This window comes from Camponotus floridanus, unplaced genomic scaffold, assembly GCF_003227725.1.
Source record: "Camponotus floridanus strain SB8 unplaced genomic scaffold, Cflo_v7.5 scaffold34, whole genome shotgun sequence".
NCBI lineage: Eukaryota > Metazoa > Arthropoda > Insecta > Hymenoptera > Formicidae > Camponotus > Camponotus floridanus.
Genome location: NW_020229481.1, coordinates 793353 through 818926, shown reverse-complemented (window position 1 = coordinate 818926; position 25574 = coordinate 793353). Strand labels below are relative to the sequence as shown.

Sequence of the window (25574 nt, the reverse complement as noted above, 5' to 3'; positions counted from 1 at the left end):
ACACTTAACTAGTGAAATTAATGTAATGTTTTCGAAAAAACTAACACAAACTAATACAAAAAAAGAAAAGTAGCTTCTTTTCGCGGTCTCTAACAATATATTCATTATAACAGTGTTTAGATATTTTTAAAAAATAGTTACTTAAAACATGTTTTAAATATTATTAAATAAATATTTGAAGTATCATTTTTTTAAAAACGTGTTTAATATAAATTTGTGAAAAATATAATAAATAATCATTTTGATTTGTGTGTAAGTAATAAAATTTATTTTTTAAAATAATATTATTAATAAAAATTATTGTATTAAATATAAAATATATTTGTATGTTACATTAATTTTTTTTAATATTTATTTTATTTTATCTTAATTAAAAATTAAATCGTCAGAGTTCAAAATTTTAGTAATAGACTTTCGACGTTTTTTCTATTCTTTTTATTACACATTTTATTAAGAATTAAGTTGAATATAATTTATTTGCTTTTAAAATTATTACTTATATTGGAAGAAAATTAAATTAAAATAAAAAATATATTTTTATTATATATAATATAATGTGTAATATATATATATATATATATATATATATATATATATATAAAGCGTGTATTATATCGTTAAATAGTTATATATTCTATATATTAGAAAATATATAGAATATAAAATGTATATTCTATATTTAATATATATTAAATTATGTTTTAAATATATTTTTTTTGTTTTAAATATGATAACGAACATTTTTTGTCAAGATATCTGATATTTTTAAAAAAACATAAAAAAAACAATGCTTTGTTTTTTTAAGCACATATTTCTGAACAATCCTGCACTATAGATCTTAATCAAGCTAGTATTTTACAAAAATGCGTGAAACAATTTTAAATATATCAAGAGAGCAATTCACATTCGCAATAGTTTGGAATTGTTCTATGATTTTATTTTGTTACATTTTGATTGTTAGACAAGTGAACATGTGTCATTTAGTATTCTTAAAAATACGTACATATATGATGCAATTTTCGATAGATATATGAAATACCTCATATACCATTAAAGATGATTTCAATAATGATTATTCCGCTTTTAATAATAGTTGTTATCTCTCAATCAACTTTGGAGATAATATTTCTTTTGGCGAAAATATTAAGAGTTATAAATAACTTTGGAATTATAAGCAATTGAAGAAGAAAGAGTAGCGTTTCACAAATTAAACTTTGTGGAATTATAAAAAGTTAAAAATTAAAACCAAGCTATACTCTTTAGCTAATTTTAAGTATAATCTTTAATAGAATTTTAATTCGCGAGATTGGATACTAGAGATACAATGGAAAAGATAGGAAATTTAAGAAAAAATTGATATAACATCTTTTAAATTGGACAAAAGTTAATTAAAAGAATATCTGCAATTTGGATTTATAATATATAAAATGTTTTTGGAAATAATCTTTCTGTAATAAAAAAAATAGATATGTTGATAGTATTTAAATATTTGATAGAAATTTGAATTCATCTCTTCTACTTTTTAATATTTATGACACATGTACATTTGCTTGATATAATGAATAATATAATTGCTCGTAGGAGCTTATCTAATAATTCATAAGAGCAGGAGAGAAGGAAATTCTTTTTTAACAATTTTAACCGACCTGTTATCTATTTCTGATTATATCTGCAACATATTAATCTTAACAGTATCCTACGTGGGAAAAGATCTCTTTATAAAAATTATATTTACCAAAAATAAAAATAAACAAAGAGGAAACTTCAACAATATAAACGTTTAAAAGACAATTTTTTAAATATCATTTAGATTATTTCTAGATTATTTTATTTCGTTAAAGAATAAATATTTTTTTCATAAATGAGTGTGAAAGATCGTAAACAACTACATCATATCCGGTTTGCAGAAAATATTTTGCAACATACATCTCATTTAAGCAAAAGATAATCAATGATTAAACGGGAAAACGGATACAGGATATTTCATTTTAAAATACCTAACAATCTGGAAAACTAATTGTAAGAATTACGAAAAAATGTTAAGAAAAAAAAAAGAGTTTTTGGAAACGACGTAACATGGTGAACATATGTAATAATAGTTGTAATTTTTAACTTTTATGTTATTTTAAGATCAATTTGTTTTTTTTAATAGTAATATCTTTTTAATAGAATTTTCTATTCTTTTAATTATTCTATTATTCTATTATTCTATTGTTTTAATTTTATATTCTTCAAATACTTCAATTTTTATTTAAAATATTTTTTTATGTTTAATTGAAAAAAATATTTCAAAGTAAAAATATCAAAAATTCTTTTAAAATCCGCCCTTAACAATATCCTAGGATTAACAACGTACATGTGGCGAAAATCTGATTCTGGATTTCTGTGTCACAGGAATAGAAACAAGAACCTTGAAACTCTTGAGTCACTTCTTGAGTCCCCCTCAGATCCCTTCAGATTCCCTTCTACGTAGCTTGTTGAATGAAATGAAAAGAGATCTGAAAAGAATAGAAGTTATCGTCGGAGCATCATTATTACAAGTATGATGGGAAAATGACGTACGAGTTCGCCGAGTTCAATTATTATATCTTTTGAACTAAACAATAATCTATCATTTAATTTTATTTTTCTTTTTATAACGAAAATGTCGACGAAGATAATTATTTATCACAAAACTTTCCAAATTTGTAGCATCATATAATTTCAAGACGTTAAGTTCCAAATTAAAATTTAATTGAAGAACTCTATTTAAAATTTAATTAAGAATAATAATGTCATTTCAAGTTCTTTTCATCTGCGAACAAATCCTTTTTATAATTCTCACGTTTTTAATTCAGAAATTTTGTTCCGATATATTCGCTGAAGAAAATAATTTTCGAAAAGAATTCGTCGTTAAAGGATCACCCGGTCTTTTTCTGAGTTTATTTTCTAAATAGGATAAGACTATATTTATAGAGCAGAAAGGAATCTCTTACATTATATTACGGCTTTCGCACAGAACAGTAAAGAGAAGCAAGTGCGAAATGAGTACGGATCTTTAGATAAAGAAAAACGTCAAAGTGTCGCGCACACGCGATGCAAAGTCTATGCAACCTTCAATGAATTTCCGACCATTCGCATCCGCTCGCGGGACTAGAGTTCTTCCATTGAACGCGTAGTTTGACCTCCTCCTCTTTCCGTTCATGTCTCTGTCGCTTTTTTCACCTTTTCTGCCCCACTTTTTCTCCAATTTTCCGTCTTTGTAGACGCGATTTAGGGCAAATTCGTTATTGCTGAAAGGATTCTGGTATTCGTTCGCTTCGCAGATTGTTATTAACGTATTTATCGAGGGAGATATTGATCGAATCGCGGTTTTTCAATGAACTGCACTGCCGTCGCTAATGGTAATACAAGGGACAAGGCGATCCGGACTCGTCCACGGCGACCCACTTTTGAAGCTGTGACGTCGGACGGTCCATTCACCTTGCAGCTCGTTCAGAAACCAAAGCACGTGCCGTCATCGGTTACCTACAAATATACAAGGGAAGGATTTCTACAGTAAATAGTTCATTTCCTTATCTATCTTAAATATTCCATATTGTTTATTCCTTTGCACTTGAGGAAAAGAAAGATAAAAATAAAATGTAAACATTATGTACTGTTATGTTTTATTACATTATTCTGCTCATATCGCACCGTTTAAATGTCAATCCGTGGGTCGCTAAAGCTTTGATCATTTTACTTAACCGTTGGAAAAATGCGTCCAGGTGATGAATTAGATCTTTGCCTCCTGAATGACTCCCATCTGGAAAATATATCGCAAGGAGTGAAATTTTAAGGACTGGTGATAAGCAATACATTTTTTCAAAATTTAATTTTCAGAAATGATGACGTTAGTGGAGCAATTATTAGGTTATATTCCCTCTTATTGATTTTATTAATACAGAATTAATATAAAATTCTTAATATGGAAATCTTAATATAGAATTTTGGGGAGTAATTATCACTGGATTTTAATCAGCGAGATTCTAGTATCTTTTCCAGAATTAGAAATCTCTTTCTGTGAAAAGATCAGGATAGAGGGGTAGCTTGTTCCAGTGACCTAGTTTATCCCCGGGGGTTGAATGAACGGCGTTGAACGCCAGATGACGTCATTCTCGACCCCATTTCCGGTCTCCCCAGTGCAACCAGTTATCCAGCTTCGTGTCCCGTTGACCCGAAATTTCTCATGAATTGAAGGACACATTCGTTCATAACGAGTCGATCTGCCATGCATGAATGAATTCTCCGTTTCTGCATTACGAGATAAGAAAAAAATAGGCACACGGTTAAGAATGTGATTCGATGCGTTTTCTTATATAATAATATCTTTTACGATTCTTGTTTGCTTCGTGAAGAAAGAAAAATATTCATTGACCAAACAAGATATGCATTTGAAGTTTTTCAAGACTTCCAGACGCCTGGCTGCGTGAGAATAATATGCTTTATCAAAAGTCAATAAATTGTTAGCTCACATTAAGATATTCGTCTTGTTATTGAGGAAGATATATTTCTCAATCTTGTTGAGATTGAAATTTGAAAGTCTTAAAACTTTTCACGTGACTTCTGCATATTTTTCATTGTTTTTCTTTCTTTTTACTAAAAGTTGTAATTATTATTTATCGTAATTATTTCCACATCTACAATGTTTCTACGATATTATACTGCAATTAGTAAGATTGCAACATGGCTAAACATATAGATATAATGTCCTTTGCTGCATTAGATAAATACAGCAATTTTTAATGTGATTATAACAATAATATATGATGCTTTTTGTTAAAATTAGTATATGTTCTAGATATACTATCCACACACAGTATAACACTAAAAAGACCTACATTAAAATATACATGATATTCCAGGTTAAATATCTTTTTTGCTATTAATGGTATATAAAAAAAATTATAAATTATTTCTTTTTCCACACTAATTTAATCATAATTATTTTTACGTTATTTTTACGTTATATTTATTGAATTTTTTGCTTGACATCATTAAAGAGATATTACATTGTTATGTCATCATATATTGGTCTTGATCTTAACTGTAATATGATAATGATATTTTCATACATATAAGAAAAATATTAGTAATCTTGAAATGTGTATTATTAATCTTATCATAAAAGTATCATACAATTTTTGCATATTATTGTTTTTGTATTTTTTTTAATTAGACACACATATAATGTTATCACTATCAAGGAAAATATTTAAGATGTAAGTATCAAATCAAGAGTAGGATACACACATATGTATATAATGCATATATATATATATATATATATATATATATATATATGCATAGGAAAATTAATCATATGTCTATCATAAAAAAATATTTTTTTTTAATTAGATATAATTTATTATTTTTATTATTTTTATATTTCTGTTTATATATGTTCGAAATATATGTGAGAAAAATCGTTTGATTTCTGCAATACAATTAGAACTTTTACGTAAGAAAATTCATACATTTTCATTTAAATATAATTCAAAGAATAATATAATTACTCGATATAAATTCAAAGTAATGTTCTTTTTAAACTTTCTCGACTTTTCGGTTTATCAGAAAAACCTAACTGCTCTCGCTAGTTCAAGTTTTTCTTTCGCAAAAGAAATGTATATAATAAACATTATAAAATAAATATTATATAGTAAATATTATATTAAAATAAAGCCATCGTTAAAATAAGAGCAGTATACGGGTTTGCGCGACCGCTCGATGTCAATCAGCTGATTGTCAATCAGCTAATCAGAAAACACTATGTGCGTAACAATTGCAAAATTTGACGTGTCAGACTTCATCGGCGACCTATTACACGCGGCGCCCTGAAGTTATCATCAAATTTTCAAAATTATTGGTTCTCGACGAAAAAGGCACATTATAAAAGATACAGAAATTTCCACACGTAAAATTTCCTTCTGTAAAACCGCTTTGTAAGTTAATAAGTCGTATTCGTACTTAGAAATTTTTACAAATTTTATAGCTTTCAAATCTATCTTTCCGTCTTATTATCTGAAAGAAAGTATAATTATTAGAAGCGTATATAACTTATATATGTATATATTACTCTCTAATATTAAATTTGTGGCACTTCTAAAATAAACTCAGGATTAAATCAGAAATTTACGTAGAGAAATTTTATTTTGTGCGCATTCACTCGCGAACAATATACTATAAGCCTTTGTCGATCAAGTCACATATTTTATATAATATATATTTTTTGATATAATTTTCTTTTACAAAAATTTGCAATTTCTGAAAAAATTTCAAAGTACTTTTCTTATAATATTTCTGTATTGATATAAAATTTGTATATACAAATATTATAATTTCTATTATAATTTATTTTATTTATTTTAATTATTTTATTATTATTTATATTAATTTTTATTTATTACATATTAAATTAATTTTTATTTATTTTATTTTAATTTTTATTTATTACATATTAAATTAAAATACCGATTAATGTGAAAATATATGAATTATAACTGTAACACACTTATTAGTTTATTATTATTTCATCATCTTTAGTCAATATTCTATTTTATTAAAATCTCATCTCGCTTTCACTAGTTATATTCGCTATAATAAAATCACATATTCTCTCACTCTTGTTTATATGTTAAACTTTGCTCTTCGACATTGTTATTTACTCTTTTACTTATGTACAAGTCGTGATCTTTATGTGACGTCAAGCTGACAATCTCTCTAAATTGTCCAATTATGTGTAATCTTTTTGCTGTAATCAGTCAAGATATGTGATAACACATAGGTTTATGTCGTATAAATGTCGGATAGCGACTGAATCTTTCTTAGTGTTCTCGATACGATTCAAACAGGCACACACAATGGAATATTTGAGTTTCGATTCATCGACTAAGTCGCTTACTTTAAAAAAGCAAAATGTTCTTCCTAAACCGGCGGCAAATGAAGTACGAATCAAAGTCGTGTATTCTGGAGTCTGTGGGACGGATCTTCATATTTTGGAAGTACATAAAATATTTGTAAAATATAAATATAAATATAATATAAATACAAATTTAAAATATAAATGTAATCGTAAAATGTAAAATATTTGTAATGTGATTTTCTGAAATATTTTATAATTGATATAGTAAAATATTCCATATAAATATCATCATTATGTATTTTGCATTATATATAGAATATATTATTAATATAAATTATTAATATAAACGTATTTTGCATAATTGTATTTTGCTTATAAAATACGGATTATTTATTACTTAAAAATATTTGAGACTTGGCATGAGACAAATATGAAATTTTGCGATATGCACGATAATATAATTTTTTTTCAGGGTGCCTTTCCGTGTAAGGAGACTGAACCCTTAACACTTGGGCATGAATTCGTAGGTACGATTGACGAGCTTGGATCGGGAGTGACTATATTTAAGGTTGGTCAACGGGTCGCCATCGATCCTAACAGCGGATGCAATAATTGCAATCACTGTCACAATGCAAATTATCATTTTTGTAAAGGCGGAGGTATAAATAATACGATAGGAATTTTTAGAGATGGAGGATGGGCTACGCACGTGCTTGTTCCAGAAACGCAGGTACAGTAATATCTATAAAGTGTCTCTCCAAAAAAATGTTTTATAATGATAGATTGTACGACCATCCCTGAAATTGATTTTCATATATTTTTAATAAAATTTTTATAAAATATTATAATAAAAAGATTATTAATAATAAGATTTTTAATAAGATTTTTAATAAAAATATCAAAGAGAAAACGCAGGGTGCCTTCTCTTTGATATCTCTTGAAAACATAGAAAATCTAAAATTTCCAGAAACTTTTTATCGGACAAATCAGAGAATTTTCATGGAATTTTATTGGAATTTGGGAAATTAAAAAAAATTCTTTTGATAATTTTCCCCTCATGTTGTAAACAGCCAAATGAATTGAAAAAAATGTCTTTTCAACATTTGTTTTCTATTAAAAAAGAAATAACGTTTTTTCTTCATATGTACATCTACGACTTGTAGGTTTATTTGATCCCAAATGAGATTGAAATGCATCAAGCAGTGCTGACCGAGCCATTGTCGTGTCTTGCTCACGGCTGGGACAAGCTTAATCCCGTAAATATAGGAGAGAAAGTTCTCGTAATAGGTGCCGGTATCATAGGTTTACTATGGGCCTGTCTACTTCATTTACATGGTCTCAGGAAGACTGTCACTATCAGTGAACTGCAACAAGAACGAAGGAAACTCGCCGCCAATCTTGGTAATATATTGAAAAATTATTTATACATTTATCAAATATATTGGAGCATTATTTTATACATTATTTTGTGACATCAACCTGAATAAATTTTCCAAGATTTTTCTAATAAAATATGCAAATATATACAGGTCTAGATTACCAAGTTAAAAGTCCAAACGAAATAAAAGAAGAGTTTAATGTAGCCGTGGACTGCAGCGGCTCTGCTCCAGCCATGGAAGCGGCTATTTCATTATTAGGTCATGGTGGTCGCTTGTGTGTATTCGGTGTCGCTAATCCGAAAGCGAAGCTATCAATTGAACCATTTCAGGTAAACCTATCACACATATTTGCAAGAATTGTATATTTAAAAAAAATTATAATTATTTAAAAAAAATTATAAATTAATTATAAAAAAAATTATAATTTTATACGTATTTTCGCAGGTTTATAAGAAAGAGTTGACTATCCTAGGCGTACTTGTGAATCCATATTCTTTTCTTAAGGGATTAGCCTTAGTGCAGCCATTGTCTGAAAGATATCTCGATTTCAATAAGTTGGGAATTAAGGTATTTGCTTTATCCCAATATAAAGAAGCTCTGGATGCGTTAAAGAAGGGAAACATAAGCAAGGCTATTTTCAAATTGTAAAACGAGATTTTTCTGTTGGAAAAAAATAAGGGATTATTTTTCTCTAAAGTTTTATTACTCATTTCATATACAAATTAGGCTGAATATTTAAATGCATGAATATTGAATAATAAACTGCAATGTCTTAGTATGCTCGCAAATGAGTATCTGTATAAAACCTTATTGATATTAAAGCTATGATATATTTGACACTACATATAAATTGCGTTACAACGTATATAAATACTAGTTATTACGAGATATTACGAGTATCATGTCATCGAGATTCAAATACAAATTATGACATTAACAAGTATAAAATCGTATAAATTTGTAAAAGGTATAAAAACTTGCTAAGAGATTCTTTTAATTGAAATTTTATCTTCCTATTTTTACTTATCGAGGGTTATATCGTATGATACACCTGTTAAAAGACTCGGATTCAGATTATAAATGTATAAGCAAGCAAGAAATATGTACTTGATAAAATACATTAAGTGTTATCTTATTCATGTACGTACAGAGAGTAACATACATACATAAAGACAAATAATAAAATGCCTAAACTATACACATTTATAATTTTAGTTGCAATATGAATTACATTTTATCATGAACAAGGCACTAACGTCAACATTGTTTTCTTTGTTCATGATCATTCAAATTTTTTTTATTAACACTGTAGCTGCATAAATCTACTGCCAAGTTTTTCCTATATAATATTAACAAATTTATATTGTCGTTTTGCAATTATTAAAAACTATCTATAAGATAATAAGATAATATTATATTTTTTTGCAACGTTTTTTTATAACGTCATTATTCTTTGCCGTTGTTTATCAATTTGTAATAAGACCAAGTGTTGTTTGTCATGCTATCTGCATAGAATATTATATATCGTGTATGGTTATAAATGTTACATAATATCGTGTATCATTATAAATATGTATACTGAAATGTTATAATTTATATCTTGTCAACATTTTTGAATATTTTAAATATTAATCTCCATTCATAAATATGAAAATTATGTTCCAATAATTAAAATGTTAACAAGTAGCAAATCAGTATATGATATAGATAGTTAAAAATCACATTACATTTATTATATCGCATATTTTCTTTTATTCTACTAATATCTATTCTCGATCTTATTTAATATCGTTTCGACTTCGATGTACGATTTGATAAAAATTGAGCAGCATAATCATGCACAATAAGAAAACAAGATCAAGTGTAAAGATTTAGAAAAAATGTATACATTATATAAGTGATATGGAAATTTCAATAAAAATTATACAACATACATATATGTAAATATATATAAATAGATTTTAAAAATATTATTATAGAAAATCGTAATGTATATAGAAGAAATAATGAAATTAAATTTTCCTTAACAATTGCACCATGGCGACATAAGTACCATAAATGTTCCAATGCTCGTGTTTTTTTTACTGATAATACAAATCGCTCCATTCGTAAATAACAATATAAAAATAATCATGTGATGAAATAGACAAGTTAGAGAAACATTAATTGAGGCCCTTATGCTATAGGTTTTGGTCTTATAGCATTATTGCGATAATAACGCTAATGATTGTATAGAGCCATTTTAAAGAGTCGCATTTGTTTGCTGCTGCCCATTGAAGGCCTGGGTAATTAATATTTGGTATGGGAAATTCTGAAAATAACAAATATATACATATATATACACACATATTATATATTACATATACATTATACATTATAACAACAATACACATATACATTACAATACATATACATTATATATAACAAACTAATTGAGAATCTATAATAAAATGTAATTATTTTAAATTTCCATTATTTTAAAAAATATGTGAAAAAACTTACCTTATTATGATTAATAAAACTAAAATGATCAAAGAATTCGAAATTGGAATAACGCCAGTTCCATAATGAGCTTGACCACAAGCTGGTGGGCAAACAGGTATAATGGTTTCTGCGCAAACAAACAAGGGAACAAATCTAACATGCTATCTACCAAAATAAATTAATTGCAAATAGCTAAAGAAAAAAATAATAAAAAAATTAGAAGATAAATTAGAAAATAAATTAGAAGATAAATTTTGAAAGATTTAAAATGTACATTCATATACGCACATTAAATTTTATAACTCAAACAATACGATAGATATTTAATTTTATAACTTAAACATACGATAGATATTTAGTTTTACCATGCACAAATTAACAATATTGACAAGTCTAGATCCAATTCAATTAATCTTTCTCTCTCTTTCTCTTGTGTTTTAACTAGATAAATTACATACAGGTAACATACAATACATAGAAATATAGAGAAATGTCTTCTTTTGAAATTTTTCTTACCAAAAAGCTCAACTTTTGTCTCAGCACTGCCCAATTTATTGGCCGCTCGACATACATATACTCCATATTGCCGTTTCTCTATAGTAATAACTCGAATCGTTGTATCGGTGTACTCGTCCGCTGTTGCAAAATGCGATATACTGTAATGCTGATTATTCGATAATTGTACATCGTCCTTGACCCAAGTAATAGCTGGCGGAGGATACGCTTCTACATGACACTCTAAATCCATATCATACTGCAAAGCTTGTCCCAGTCGTGGCCTCGGAGCTGTTATCACCGGTGCAAATTCAACCTCCACATTAATATTACGTCTAGCACCACGTCCAACTCCATTTTCAGCAACGCAGTAATAAGTCCCACGATCCTCTTTTCGTATGGCAGATATTTTTAATGTATTACCACTGTAATATTTTTAAAATTTATATATACTCATCAAATAATTAATAAAATATAAAATATATTTTATCAAATATATATGATAATTAATAATAATAATTAATAAAATATATTATATTAATAATATATTATATTAATAATAATAATAAAATATAAAATATATTTTATCAAATATATGTAATAATTAATAATATATTATATTAATAATAATAATTAATAAAATACAAAATATATTTTATCAAATAATTAATAAAATATAAAATTCCACTAATTATTCCATACCGATAAATGGATCCTCCAGTAGGCAAAATGGCATTATTCTCTCTGCGCCATGAGATTCTTGCCGGTGGAAAGCCACTGGCGTAGCATTCTAGCATAACAGGCTGTCCCTCGCTAACTACTAGAGATTGAGTCGAATTGTCGCTAATTATCGGTGGTCTACGAACTTGTAATTCCACTTCTGCATTTAAAAGATTGTTCACAGATATTTGTATTCTGCACTGATAGAATCCAGCATCTGTTTCTTGTATATCTTTAATCTGAAACATCAAGTATGTCAATTAATACATGCGATACAAATATATATATCTGGAGTCAGGAGTATTTTGACCAAATCTTACCTGCAAGAGATAAGAAGCCGATGCCGTATCATGTCTAATGGCAAATCTACTGTCCCTAATTATCAACGCAGTGCCGGTAGAAAGTGCCACTTGCTCGTGGACACTATTCCTGTTGAGTTTTATCCACAAAACAGGATAATCCTCCGCATATTGAATGGAACAGCGTAATTCTACTGTCTCCCCGATATCCTTAATTTGTTCTTGCGATATGTAAGATATTGTCGGAGTACGTTGAGCCACAACTGGAAACAACAAACAGAAACTCGTACATCTGACTCGAAAAGCAGTATTATTTACCAAATAGCGAGAGAGAACTTTTTCATTTTGAATGAATGCGATATCACAAATGTAAGATACGACATATATTTTTGAACTCAAAGTAAACAACGGCCCATATTCTGAATCTTTTCTTACAAGCATATAATGTACAATTAAAGCAAGTTAAAAGCTGAAATTATGTAGTATGGATTATTATTATTATTAAAGCTACGCACTTATTATTATTATTATTAAATATATATATTATTATATTTATTATTATTATTATTATTATTATTAAATATATATATTATTATATTTATTATTATTATTATTAGAATTATTATTATTATTATTAAAGCTTGTAAAAATAAACTTTCTGATTGGTTATAGGTCACTTTTAGAGGCACTTTTATCGATAAAAGAGGGTTCAGAAAAATATGGACCAAGGTACCTGACTTCGTGTGTGTGTTTACCTGTCTGCAAGAACACGCATGTCAGAGCTAAGATGACAGGACGCATCGTGACACACCCAATATGACTCTACTCGATCTGAACAACGTCCTCAGCGTTCTTGCACGAGCCAATTGTTGCTGTTGCTATTTCTGAACATGGGATTCCTCCATGCGATCCAACGAGGCGCGGGTCAAATTTTATTCACTCGACGAACGCGCGCGACTCTACTCGACGAGACCGATCGAAACTGTCGGAAACGATGTAATCGGAAAAGCAGAAGTCTAACACGTCAAAATTCGCCGAGGCATCAACGGGCGCGAGAGGCGTGTGTTGACTGATCGTCGAGCGTTGTAAATATGGCGTACGATACTACGCGACTAGTCAAGCGCGAGATAAAAGTCTCGTTGGTTTTATCTCGCGACGATTACGGCTCCAGTTAAATCGATTGAAAATTTTAATTTGCAATTATAAAATTAAAATTGATCAGGATAGCGTTCTGCGAATACGATCGATAAATTATTGATGTGATTTGATCGCTTTCGCGATCGATTTGAATGTTCGAAACGTTCGAACGCTTGAATTCGCGAGAGGTAATAAGATTTAATTATTAAATAATACGAGGAAAAATGTCTCGTATCGAAGGCCGGAATATAATGCGTGCAATTAAAGCAAAAAGCTGAAATTGTATATTATGGATTTATTATTATTATTAAAGCTACGCACTTATTATTACTATTATTATTATTATTATTATTATTATTGTTGTTGTTGTTATTATTCTTATTCTTATTATTATTGTTATTATTATTATTATTATTATTAAAGCAGTAAAAATACATATTTAAAAATAGTTCAAATTTAACACCTTAACGTTTTATGTAAAACTTTATTTCAAAAATCCGCATTTATTTTTATGACAAATTTTTATTATTGATTATACGTTAAAAGTATACATCAAAATTTTCTTCCCTCTTAAAATAAAATTATGCAATTGTTCCATAAGAATGTCTTAATATAAATTTGAAAACTGAATTTTTAAATATGTACTTTTACTGCTTTAATATAACGAATATGTATAATAATAAATCCCTAATTTGATCACAGTAAAATAATAATAATAAATAACGTATATATTTATAAATAACATATGTATTTAATAATAATAATAATAATAATAATAATAATAATAATAATAATAATAATAATAATAATAATAATAATAATAATAATAATAATAAATGTGTAGCTTTAATAATAATAATAATAAATCCACACTACATAATTTCAGCTATTAACTTGCTTTAATTGTACAGGGTGCTTCCGCAACATACAGATCGGTAAGTCGGATTGCCTATCTGATGATCGGTCTTCTTTTACCGACCTCGCATAATTGAAAAATAATAAAATCAGAGGATCGATCATGTAATTTTTTTTCGTGGACAGTGAAAAAATTCCTTGATTGATACCTTGAACGCAAATCCGTAGGAAATGAGAAAAGTGAAATTAGCTTTTAACATTGATATAGTGTAATTGTAATATTTAATAACATAAATAACATATATTTAATAACATAAATTGTAATATTTAACATTATTTTTATTTAACATTAATTGTAATATTTAATAACATAAATAACATAAATAACATATATTTAATAACATAAATAACTTAAATAACATTAATAACATAAAATTAAATATGACAGTCGTCGCTGGAACGCCTAGAACGTATATTTTAGGATCTAGCTATGCGGATCACGTATTTATTGATCGATTTTTTAAAATTAATATCTCGACATTTTACACAGTTGTTTGTAAAATGATATAGGACTTTCTAATTCAGTTTAATAAGATCTATTTGTATATTTTCGATAAGACACCTTATACATTAAATATCCTATATATATATATACATATATATATATATATATATATATATATATATATATAATTATCATCAATTTCTTATTTTCAAATTTAAAAATAAAATTAAATGAAAAAAGAAATGAATTAAATATGAAGTAATACAAAAATCTATCCATATAAAAATAAGGAATAACACATTTAAAGACATTCTCTCATCAATCTGTGCTTATTAACGAGATGTTGGTTATATTTTCCTCTTTTATGAACTTGGAAAAATCGTATATTGGTTTTGGAAACATCTGTATTATGAAGACCATAACTGTTATTAACGCCATGATAAACTGAAAAAAATATGTAGATTAAATTATCTTGCAGACAATGAATTTATAATAAAGATATAATAAAGATTATAAATTAATTGCATGTAAAACTATTTCATAAAAAAAGACAGAGACGGAAAAAGAAAATAACATTTCTGTGTGATTAATTTATAAAATATAAATTTTCATTATATAATTAAATATAATAATAAACATGTAAAATGTAATAAAAAAGTATATAAATAATAATTTGTAACACATAATAATTCATAGTATGATAAAGCATACAAGAGGATAATTATATAGAGAAACTAACTTTTCGCAGAAGATCACTGCCAAAATAGAAACAACCCAATCCAGTGAATTTTAGTGGATGATATATCATATACAATGTAAACTGATAAATCTATACGAACAGAATTCTTATGCACATATACACATATACAGAATTATTATTATTTAAGCAATATATGTAAAATATTTTTTTGTATTATAAAAATTTTATTTTACTTCGTCAGGAATATCAGCATATCGAAGAAAATCTGTTAGTTGATGAATAATTCTTTCCATTTCATTAGCCTAAAGAAATAATTAATATTCTATTAATAATAATAATCAATTATATATGTAAATATACATATATATATATATATATATATATATATATATTAATATTTATATATATTTATAGGGCGGTTAACATAACTGTTAACATTTTAACACTTTCAAGAACTATGAGATCAATTTTAATGGTTTGAACTTGAATTTTATAAATCACTGAGCCTTTAAATCTATGTTAAGATTTTCTTCCAAACAGAAAGCGCAACTTTAAAATTTTCAATGAATATAAAATAAATATTTTTTAAAAATCTGTATTTGAAAACAAATATTTTTATGAATTATGTGAATCACTTTGTATTAAAAATTTACCTTAGCGCTGACATGTTCACAAATGTAATTTAAACAGAAGATCCTAATCACATATAAGAATACCCATATTTGGATATCAAGCCAACATAATAATGGTAATTTTGAGAGAAATTTCGTTCGTTCAAGTAGATAAAAAAGTCCACAAAATGTTATGAAAGATATCATATAAATTATCATTTGCATAGTCATCTGTATGCCAAATATTTCGTTTAATTCGCGAGAAATTCGACACAATTCCAAATGGAGATGCCTTTAAGAAAACAAGATTTATTATTAATGAGGAAACATAGAAAAAATATGTAGATAAAAAAAAGAACTATTATGTGATATTTGCATAAATCAAATTTCCCCACCGATGATTTTCAAATATTTAAAATCTAAGTTATTATATTAATTTTATGAGATTTATAGTCTCTAGAAATTACAGATATATTTGAACAGATATGTGTATCGATTTACATTAATGTCCATAGTATTTGTTTGTAATAGTTAGTACGCGTAATATATCTATGAGTCAATACAGTATTCTTCCACGTGCATCGCAATCCATATTTCTGTTTTATTAGCAGATATTTCATATGCTTGTTTACTTCGTCAAATTTGATACTAATATACCTGTGATATATAAAATGTATTAAAATAAAAGCACTTATATATAGCCTAAAATATATCCAACATAAATTATTATGTCTACCTATTAAGAGAAAATTTTTATATAAATTTTCTATATTATTTTGATATTAAAAATTATAGAAATAATCTATGAAAAAAAATTGCAAAATATACATGAATAATAGCTGTCTTAAAAATATTTTTATTTTGAAAACATTATATTTTGTATTTGTGAAAACATTTTAAAAAATATTATATATTTGTCCTATAAAATATTTTATACTTTTTATCAGTATTATGCGCTCATATACACAAACACACAGACAGACACACACACACACACACACATGTTCAATTTGTAATGTATATATATATATATTAAGCATTAAATATGTTTATTATTAAAATATAATAAAATAGGTATATTTTGGATACAATACTAACCATAGAAGAGTTACAATTAATATACTCATAAATGTGTTAACGTGCACATGATGGTTTATGATATAAATAAAAATTAAGGCGTATTGTTTTTCTAACTTTTCCCACCATACCATATCATTTATATTGATTATATTTATAGAAACTAACCATCCAATTAACAACCGTTTTGCATATACATGTAATTTGTGATATAACTTTGGAGTGCCTAATTTTTCTAACGTGTTGTCTACAGCAGCAAGTCTTTTTATAAATATCCAAAATCTCTAAACAATATTAAACGAGAACAATATTAAGTAGTATTCAGGATATATTTAATTTTCTATTTATAATGTATATATAACTTTGCATAAAAACTGCATCTATTTTACACAAAATATAATATTTTAATTATTTCCATATAGAGAATTAATTTCAATATAGAGAATATTTATACACGTGTGTGTGTATGTGTGTGTGTGTGTGTGTGTGTGTGTGTGTGTGTGTGTGTGTGTGTGTGTGTGTGTGTGTGTGTGTGTGTGTGTGTGTGTATACGTACCTTGTTATAATAAATATTCGTAATAACAGATATGATAATGATCACATAGGAAACCACTATAGAGATTATCTGTCTAGGTTTATAAAGCCACTCTTCTGCTTTAAACTCAATTATTAGATAATAAAATAGACAAGGATAAATAATCCAAACTATCAGATTATAAAAAATATTTAAATAAATTTTCTTTGATAAGTAAGTACCAAAACCGAGAAGCGAAGAAGTTAGCAACAAAGGATATAAAGCTTCTTCTATAGTGGTCGCCATAATACATCATCACCTCCCCGGTTTTTGAAACATACTGATATTACAAGTTTGTACAAATTTCTTTTAATCGGTCCACTTATTAAAACGACAGAATCAATTGTAAAGCAATTAGAATGATGGTATATTAATTGAATTGATGCATTAGCGTTATGCATCATTTAATACCTTTAATATCATACAAGGAAGTCGACCAATTTTACTGAACAATATTAACGTCAATAATTAGCAAATGGCTTTTTTATAGAAACAATTAAAATATTTACATTTTTATTAAAATTATATGAGAAATAATGATTAAACTTCAATATTTTCTAACGATCTTTCGTATCTTCATAAATTCATAAATCTTCATTTTAATCATGTGCAAATATTTTAATATTTAAAAAATTTTATATAATTACACATAAATTTGCTGTATCATAAATTTAAAAAAATTTAATATCCCTCTCTAAAAAAAGGCATACAAAATAGAAGAATAAAGAATCTCGAATATATCAATCGAATATATTAATTATTACTTCTTTTCTGCGATGCTGATTGGTTGTCTCGATTTGCACTGTGCATTATATTTGGAACATTGAGCGACTATTATTGCGAATCGTTAATAATTTAACAATTTAAAAGGTAAGTTTGATAATTGTTGGGACAAACGAAAAATTATAGTTAATATATTTATATATTTTAAATATATATACATATATATAAAATAAATGACGCGAAGTATGTCTATTAACATAAACTTAAAATTTAAAAAAAATTTTTAGTTACAGTATAATTAAAACAATTTAAACAATTTATGTTGATCACTATCAGTTGTCGCACATCAGTCTGTTTCTACTTTAGTATTCTTAAAAATATAATGGTTTTCTATTCAAGCGTTAAATATTCAAAAAATTAAATTAAAAAAATAAAATAATTTTATTTAAAAAATAAAATAATCAAAAGTTTAATTTATTATATTGCTGAATTAGTCAGTTCCTCCTGTCAATGAAACTTTCTGTTTATCTATTTATATAATAATTATATATATTTATATATATATATATATATATATATATATATATATATACTTTTATATATATAGATTCCAAATCACTTCTTCAAATCAGAAAGTTTCCTTGATGACTGGTCGTCCTTGATAGTTCATTTTCTTTTTACTCGAGTGAAACACATGCGTATTCCTCTTTCATTCGCTTCGGAAAAAGAAATTAAATTGTATACAGTATTAGTTTTATTAAATCTAGTGATGGAATTAAAAATGGACATAATTAAAAACTGTAACTATCAACAAGAGATAATGGTATTAGAATAAAACTGTTTTTTCGAGATTTCATCGAGAAAAAAATAATAATTCTAACTGATTACATACTTGCATTATATATTTGCATTTGTGTAACGCATATTCTTTCAATTAATATGTGAAGACAAAGTTATTCAAGTCATTCAAAGTTATTAAAGTTTATCAATGTAATATGGAATTTTTTAATTATTCAAAATTCGGAACTTACAATGCATGAGATATAATGGACATTAAGTTCGATTGATTTGAAAATTTAATTATTTCAAATATACTTTCTATGTTCTCAGAAATTTTTAAATTTGAATTTATATGATATTAAAATAGACATATATAAAAAATGCACACATATAAAAGTGAAAAACGATTCTCTTCGAAGATTTTAAATGTAATTTCTAATCTTGATTATCACAAGGCAATATCAAAGTATATGTGTTAACAATTAATCAGAAGCTTTTAAAAGCAAATATATGAATCAAATATTCATGCATCTCATTTGTTTTTTAAAAAATTTGTTTTTTAAAAAATTATATGTTCTAAAAAAAAGTAAAATAGTACGATAATGTGTGAAAATAATTTTACGTTTTGTTACGTATTATTTGCTTTTTCTCCTTGTTTTTTCATCGTTAAAATTTCAGCAAACGTTTCACGAACAACGAAGAGAAAGATGACAATTTGATGGTGCTGAACGCAAACTCTAACAAATTATGGCGATCGAACTGGAAAGCCACGATATTATTTCTATTAAAAATACTAAATATAACGATACGCAGTATAAATATCATATTAATTCTACGTATAATGATGACAATAACTCTGCATTATGAACTTCGTATGCATACAGAATCATAAAGATGATAAGCAAATATCTGTGCAGCCTCGTAGAAGTTCAACCGAGGTTATCAGTAAGAAAAACTTCCCAACATGAGAAATTTACGAAAATTTCATGAGACTCGAAGACAGGAACGATTCTATGTCGCACGAGTTCTTTCATAAATAGGAGGATTGCTTTAAGTTTAGAAAAGAATAGCGGTTACATTGAGCATATATTGCAACCATTAAAAATAGTTTTTATTTAAATTCATTATATTTTATCTGTGTTATTATATTTCAATTGTGTCATTTTATGTTATTAATGTTATTTAAATTATTTATGTTATTAAATATTACAATTACACTATATCAATGTTAAAAGTTAATTTCACTTTCCTCATTCCCTACCGATTTGCATTCAAGGTAACATTCAAGGAATTTTTTCACTTTTTACGAAAAAAAATTTGTTTTATCTTAAATTATCTTTATAAAATTGATTTATATTATATAACATGAGAAAATAAAATTTTCTGTAATATACAAACGTATTTTATATCATATGTATAATTCGTAACGACAAGGACAAAACATAATACAATATTTTAAATTAACCTAATTAATAAGAAAATTTTTTCTTATGTGTTATTGCGTGACAGTGTAAGCAGCTACTTGCAATTATAAATTTAGTAATAAAAGTAATAAAATAAGCGGGTAGGGCTAGGACAGTCCCTGACGTTATTTAAATTAATAAATTCTTCTGTGACAATTAACTGAGTTGTTTCATTAGCAAGTTTGTTGTCGATGATGATTGTGTTTCATTCCCGCGAATGTGTCTATTATTTTATAGTCCGTTGTCTTACAAGTTTTGTCTTTAGAAGGAGAATGATGTTGTCATGACTTAACCATCGCAAACAAACAATATCATGCGTATTTTAAAAAATTCGCTGTAGTCGTACAGAGCAGATTAAGAAATTGCATATTAGAAAAAAATTAAATTGAGTTCTCAAATTGTTAAAGATGTGCGGTGAGAGTTTTGTATTTTGGCTTTTCATAGTTTTACTTTTCACTTCATCTTCAACGACTCCGCGAAACTTCACAAGTGACAACAAGAGGACAACATATGGCAGGAGACATATAATCATACAAACTTTAAAAACAAAACGAATAATAATAATAATAAAAATTACACCGTTCCATACGGAAAATGCAACAATATTACTTGCATTCAGCTCTATTGTCCACTCGGTGATCGCTTGGTTGGCAAGAATTGCATTGCTAGTAAAAATAAATATGTTTTCCCAAACATATATAGCTATTCGAACAATTCGATACAAAGTAGAAATAAGAAGCTGAACGAGCTTTTTCCGTCAAAAATTCGTGCCAGGAAACTATACGTTTTCTTCCGAATAATAAGGATCATTATTTCAAGTACTACAAGCATATGTTTTTCGCAAACAGCTCTCTGTATCCCGATTTCGACTTATTTGTCAAATCAGCATCATATCGTTTGGCCATCGAGGATCATAATCAATTTGATGCAATTATCTGCTTGGAGGCTGTGAACAAAACCATCAATATAGAAAAGAAAAAACCATAAATATAGTAATCAATATAGAAAGAGACATGTGACAGACGATAACATAAATAAAAAAATAATAACATTAAGCTTTTTTAGTTGCCGTATAGTGTCTATGTTGTGTTTACTGACAACATTTGTGGTGTATTCCATACTGCCGGAGCTTCGTAACATACATAGTTTCATGCTGTGCAGATAATGCATTTTGTTCCTTTTCGGATTGATAATTGAAACTATATTCGGTGTATTAGAGATTCATCCATTATTATTAGGGGACGAAGCAGCTATTTCAAATTTCACCTGTGTCATAATGGTACAGTACAGCCAAATCATGTAATAATGCAATCAATGCAGTGTATACATTAGTTCTTTTATTAATTTTGTACCAAAAAAATATTTAGAAAAAATACTAATTTAAATTTTATTGTACGTTAAAAATAAAATAAAATATTATTTTAATCTTTTTCACTTCACAATAGTAAAAGAAAGTACATTAGTATAGAATAGAATATTATAGAAAGTACATTAGTAGTAGAAAGTACACTTAATTTTTATTAATTTTTGCACGATAAAACTGGAATGTATGATATACTAAAATTTAATAAACAAGAATTAATAGTGAAAAAAATTAAAATAATATTTTATTTTACTTTAACGTAAAATACAATTTAAACTTTTTTGCCTAATATTTTTTGATAATACTATTCAAATCTTGTAGAGTTATATATTTCTTAAATCAAAACATTATTTAATTAGATATTAGCGTGTATTAATTAATTCTATTGTTTTCTGTGATAAATTCTTAGTGTTAAAGTTGAAGAAAAACTTTTTATGATATAACAGTTCTTAATAATATACAAATACTTGTCAATTAGTAACATTTTAAAATTGTTTATTTTATTGTTGCAGTTTTACTCGAGTATTTCTGTTTTTTGTCAAGTTCTTTTTGATTAAGTGTAATGAGTTTCGACTTTTGGTGGACATTTAGGTAAATTGTTTAATATATATATATATGTATATAATATGTATATTAATATATATATGTATATATGCCACACTATATCTATAATATAAATTTATTTTTATAAGATTGTGATATTTTTTATATGACGCGAGCATGATATGATAAAATATGCATATGCAATATGCATAAATAATACATTCAGCTTATGTCTATAACAATCCATAAAGATAAAAAAGAATACTGATTTGCATTGATCGGAAAGAATATATCGTGTCTTGTTAATTGATAGTAATAATAATTATTTGGCTTAATATAACAAAAATAACTATTTGGCTTGAGAGGAGAAATAATAATTTTAATGCAGATACACAAGTTGCATTTCAGAAACATGTACATTTTTTTCCGTTGCTCTAAATTTCTAATCCGCTTTTTTTAAAACAAAAAATTAAAGTGAATTTTATAAGCACGCATTCAATTGTTAAAGAAAAATGATATTAATGCTATTAATGATTAATACAATAAAATATTTTAAATTATTAATAAAGTTATATTATAACTTATAAAAAAAGTTAATTATAAATTATAAAAAAATTTATAATATAATCTTACTAACTTTTTCGTAACTTTATATTTTTTTAATTTTATATATCTTAAGCCAATATTGCTTAAAATTTTTTTTCATATAATAATATAAAATACTCAAGCTTTTTAACGGAAATAGATTTTAAATTTTTTGATTAAACATTTTGCTAAATTAAAATTAATCTAATGATAGTAAAATATCTATATATTTGAATATATAGTAAAATTTATTATTTTGAGGCACTATATAGCATAAATCATTTTTTTATAGTTTATATAAAACAGACATTCAAGATATTTGAAGGAAGGCATCACAATTTGTTTTATTTGTTACTAATTAATTATAAAATAAATTCTGCATTTGTAGAGATTTTCGCTTGTTACAAAGAAACGAGAGAGTAAAACAAAAGAGAAAAAAATTAATATATTCTATCTTTGTTTGTGGAGCTCCCTTCATTTTTACTATCATTTGTATTGTCATGGAGTTCGTTCCCAATGTGCCGAAAAATTTAATCCGACTGGAAGTTTGTGTCGATAATTTTTGGTTTCATGAGTGTATGTCACTATTAATATAACTCTATTACAAAACATCTAATTAATGAACCCTTTGAGAATACATTTGAAAATAAAAGTATGTTCTTCTGTTCTATTTGCAACACGTGATGTAAAGAAGTTTATTATTTATTTTAGAAGATGTGACGTATCTATTGTATTTTTAGGCCCGGATAGTCTCTGTTATTAATAGCTTTTGCTTATCTATTTCCACAGCATTAAAAATTGTACATTATGAAAAGGACACAGTCCATCATCTGCGAGATTCAGAGAGCAAATTTTATAATGACAACAAGCGATGGTTTATTACAAACATTTTTATATTAATGTATAATCAGTCTTGTTTAACAATAAGACATATCCCGCTGTATTCAGTTGTCAACGGTATTGCTTTGAATAAAATCAGTTGCCTTTTTGATTATTTCCGATACAAAAGAAGGAGAGAGATAATCATTTTAGTTTTCTTTATTCACAACAATATATTTATTTTCATAAATACGAGCTCTCTTGTACATCGTTGTTTTCTATTTATTTTAAGTTAGTAGTATCTATTTAATATATAGTTATTTAAATATTTAATTATGTTATGTTCCTTTGAGTCGCGGTCGAGTTTGTCTTGAAAAGGGAAGAAGGTTTCGTTGTCAAGAAATTGTTGATGGCAGTAGCCGTCATTTGAGTCGGAAAATAGCTGTCAAGCTATACGGACGCGTTTTACATACGAGCCGATTTGTTGTGTTATAATTCTGTTAACTGTGTTCTGGTTGCTGTGTTGCCTATTAAAGTCCCCTTGTTACTTATAAAAGTGCTTATTCATTTGACGCGACGGCCGATTCCTTTAGTGTTTAGTTCGATATATATCGAAGTCTTCGCCCCAGGCGTAACATTTTGAGACGTGCACTAAGAAATCGGGCACTGGCGAGACGTGAGAAATAAATAAACACTTTTATAGATAACAAGGGATCTTTAGGCAAGATAGCAACACAGAACACAGTTAACAGAATTATAACACAACGGATCGTCTCGTATGTAAAACGCGTCCGGATAGCTTGACAGCTATTCTCCAACTCAAATGACGGCTGCTGCCGTCAACAACTTCTTGACAACGAGATATTCTTCCCTTTTCAAGACAAGCTTGACCGCGACTCAAACCAGGAATGTAGCAATAATGTAATTATAATTTTTTCGAAGGAAATATTTATTTTTATAAAACAAATTCAGAAAATATAAAAGAGATATATTCATTTGCAGGTTCAGTCTGTATCTAAGACTGTTTATCATGCTGTTCATCATAATAGCCATAACTTGGATTATAATGGCAGTGTACGCATTTTGGCTGTCTCATTATATTACATTGTTGTACATTCTTTGTATTATTGTGTTCAACACCATGCAAGATATTGGTACATTAATCATATTCGTGTGTAAAAAGACAATCAGCGACAGCTATTGAAGCGTTTCTGTCAAAATTGCAAATCTTTTTCCAAAATTTCGACATGAAATGATTACAGATTTTAATAACTGTACCATGTCAAGAATAATTTTTTTTATGGAAAAACATTAATTATGGAAAAGCAAACCGTCACACAAAAAGTTTGTCTGATAGGAATATATAATCTTATATATATTTATCCATGTCAAGATTAGGATATCTAATTTGATATGTGATGCATAAAAGTGTACATTTATGTATCCTTTATATATCTCTAATTCCATTAGATGTGTATATCTCATCTTTTAATTTTAATTTGTACATATTTAAATGCGATGTAAATTGTTTTCAGCTTCAGCAATTTAAAAATTATTATTTTGTGTAAAAAACAGATGGAAT

The 25574-nt window shown here is 26.6% G+C and overlaps 2 protein-coding genes across 2 annotated transcripts; one reads left to right on the top strand and one right to left on the bottom strand.

Annotated features, from left to right (window-relative positions):
* Positions 1–6825: 6825 nt before the first annotated feature.
* Positions 6826–9101, top strand: LOC105250645 (sorbitol dehydrogenase). The gene is made up of 5 exons (XM_011256833.3): positions 6826–7019; positions 7353–7610; positions 8044–8281; positions 8410–8588; positions 8704–9101. The coding sequence occupies exons 1-5, from the start codon at positions 6879–6881 to the stop codon at positions 8905–8907; spliced, it is 1020 nt and encodes a 339-aa protein (XP_011255135.2). The 5' UTR covers positions 6826–6878; the 3' UTR covers positions 8908–9101.
* A 262-nt stretch (positions 9102–9363) lies between these two features.
* LOC105250646 (lachesin) lies at positions 9364–13354 on the bottom strand. Its single transcript, XM_011256835.3, has 6 exons — positions 13013–13354; positions 12279–12520; positions 11941–12197; positions 11260–11663; positions 10762–10870; positions 9364–10570 (listed from the first exon to the last, which is right to left on the bottom strand). Exons 1-6 carry the CDS (start codon positions 13056–13058, stop codon positions 10549–10551), a joined length of 1080 nt encoding a protein of 359 aa, XP_011255137.1. The 5' UTR covers positions 13059–13354; the 3' UTR covers positions 9364–10548.
* Positions 13355–25574: the final 12220 nt, after the last annotated feature.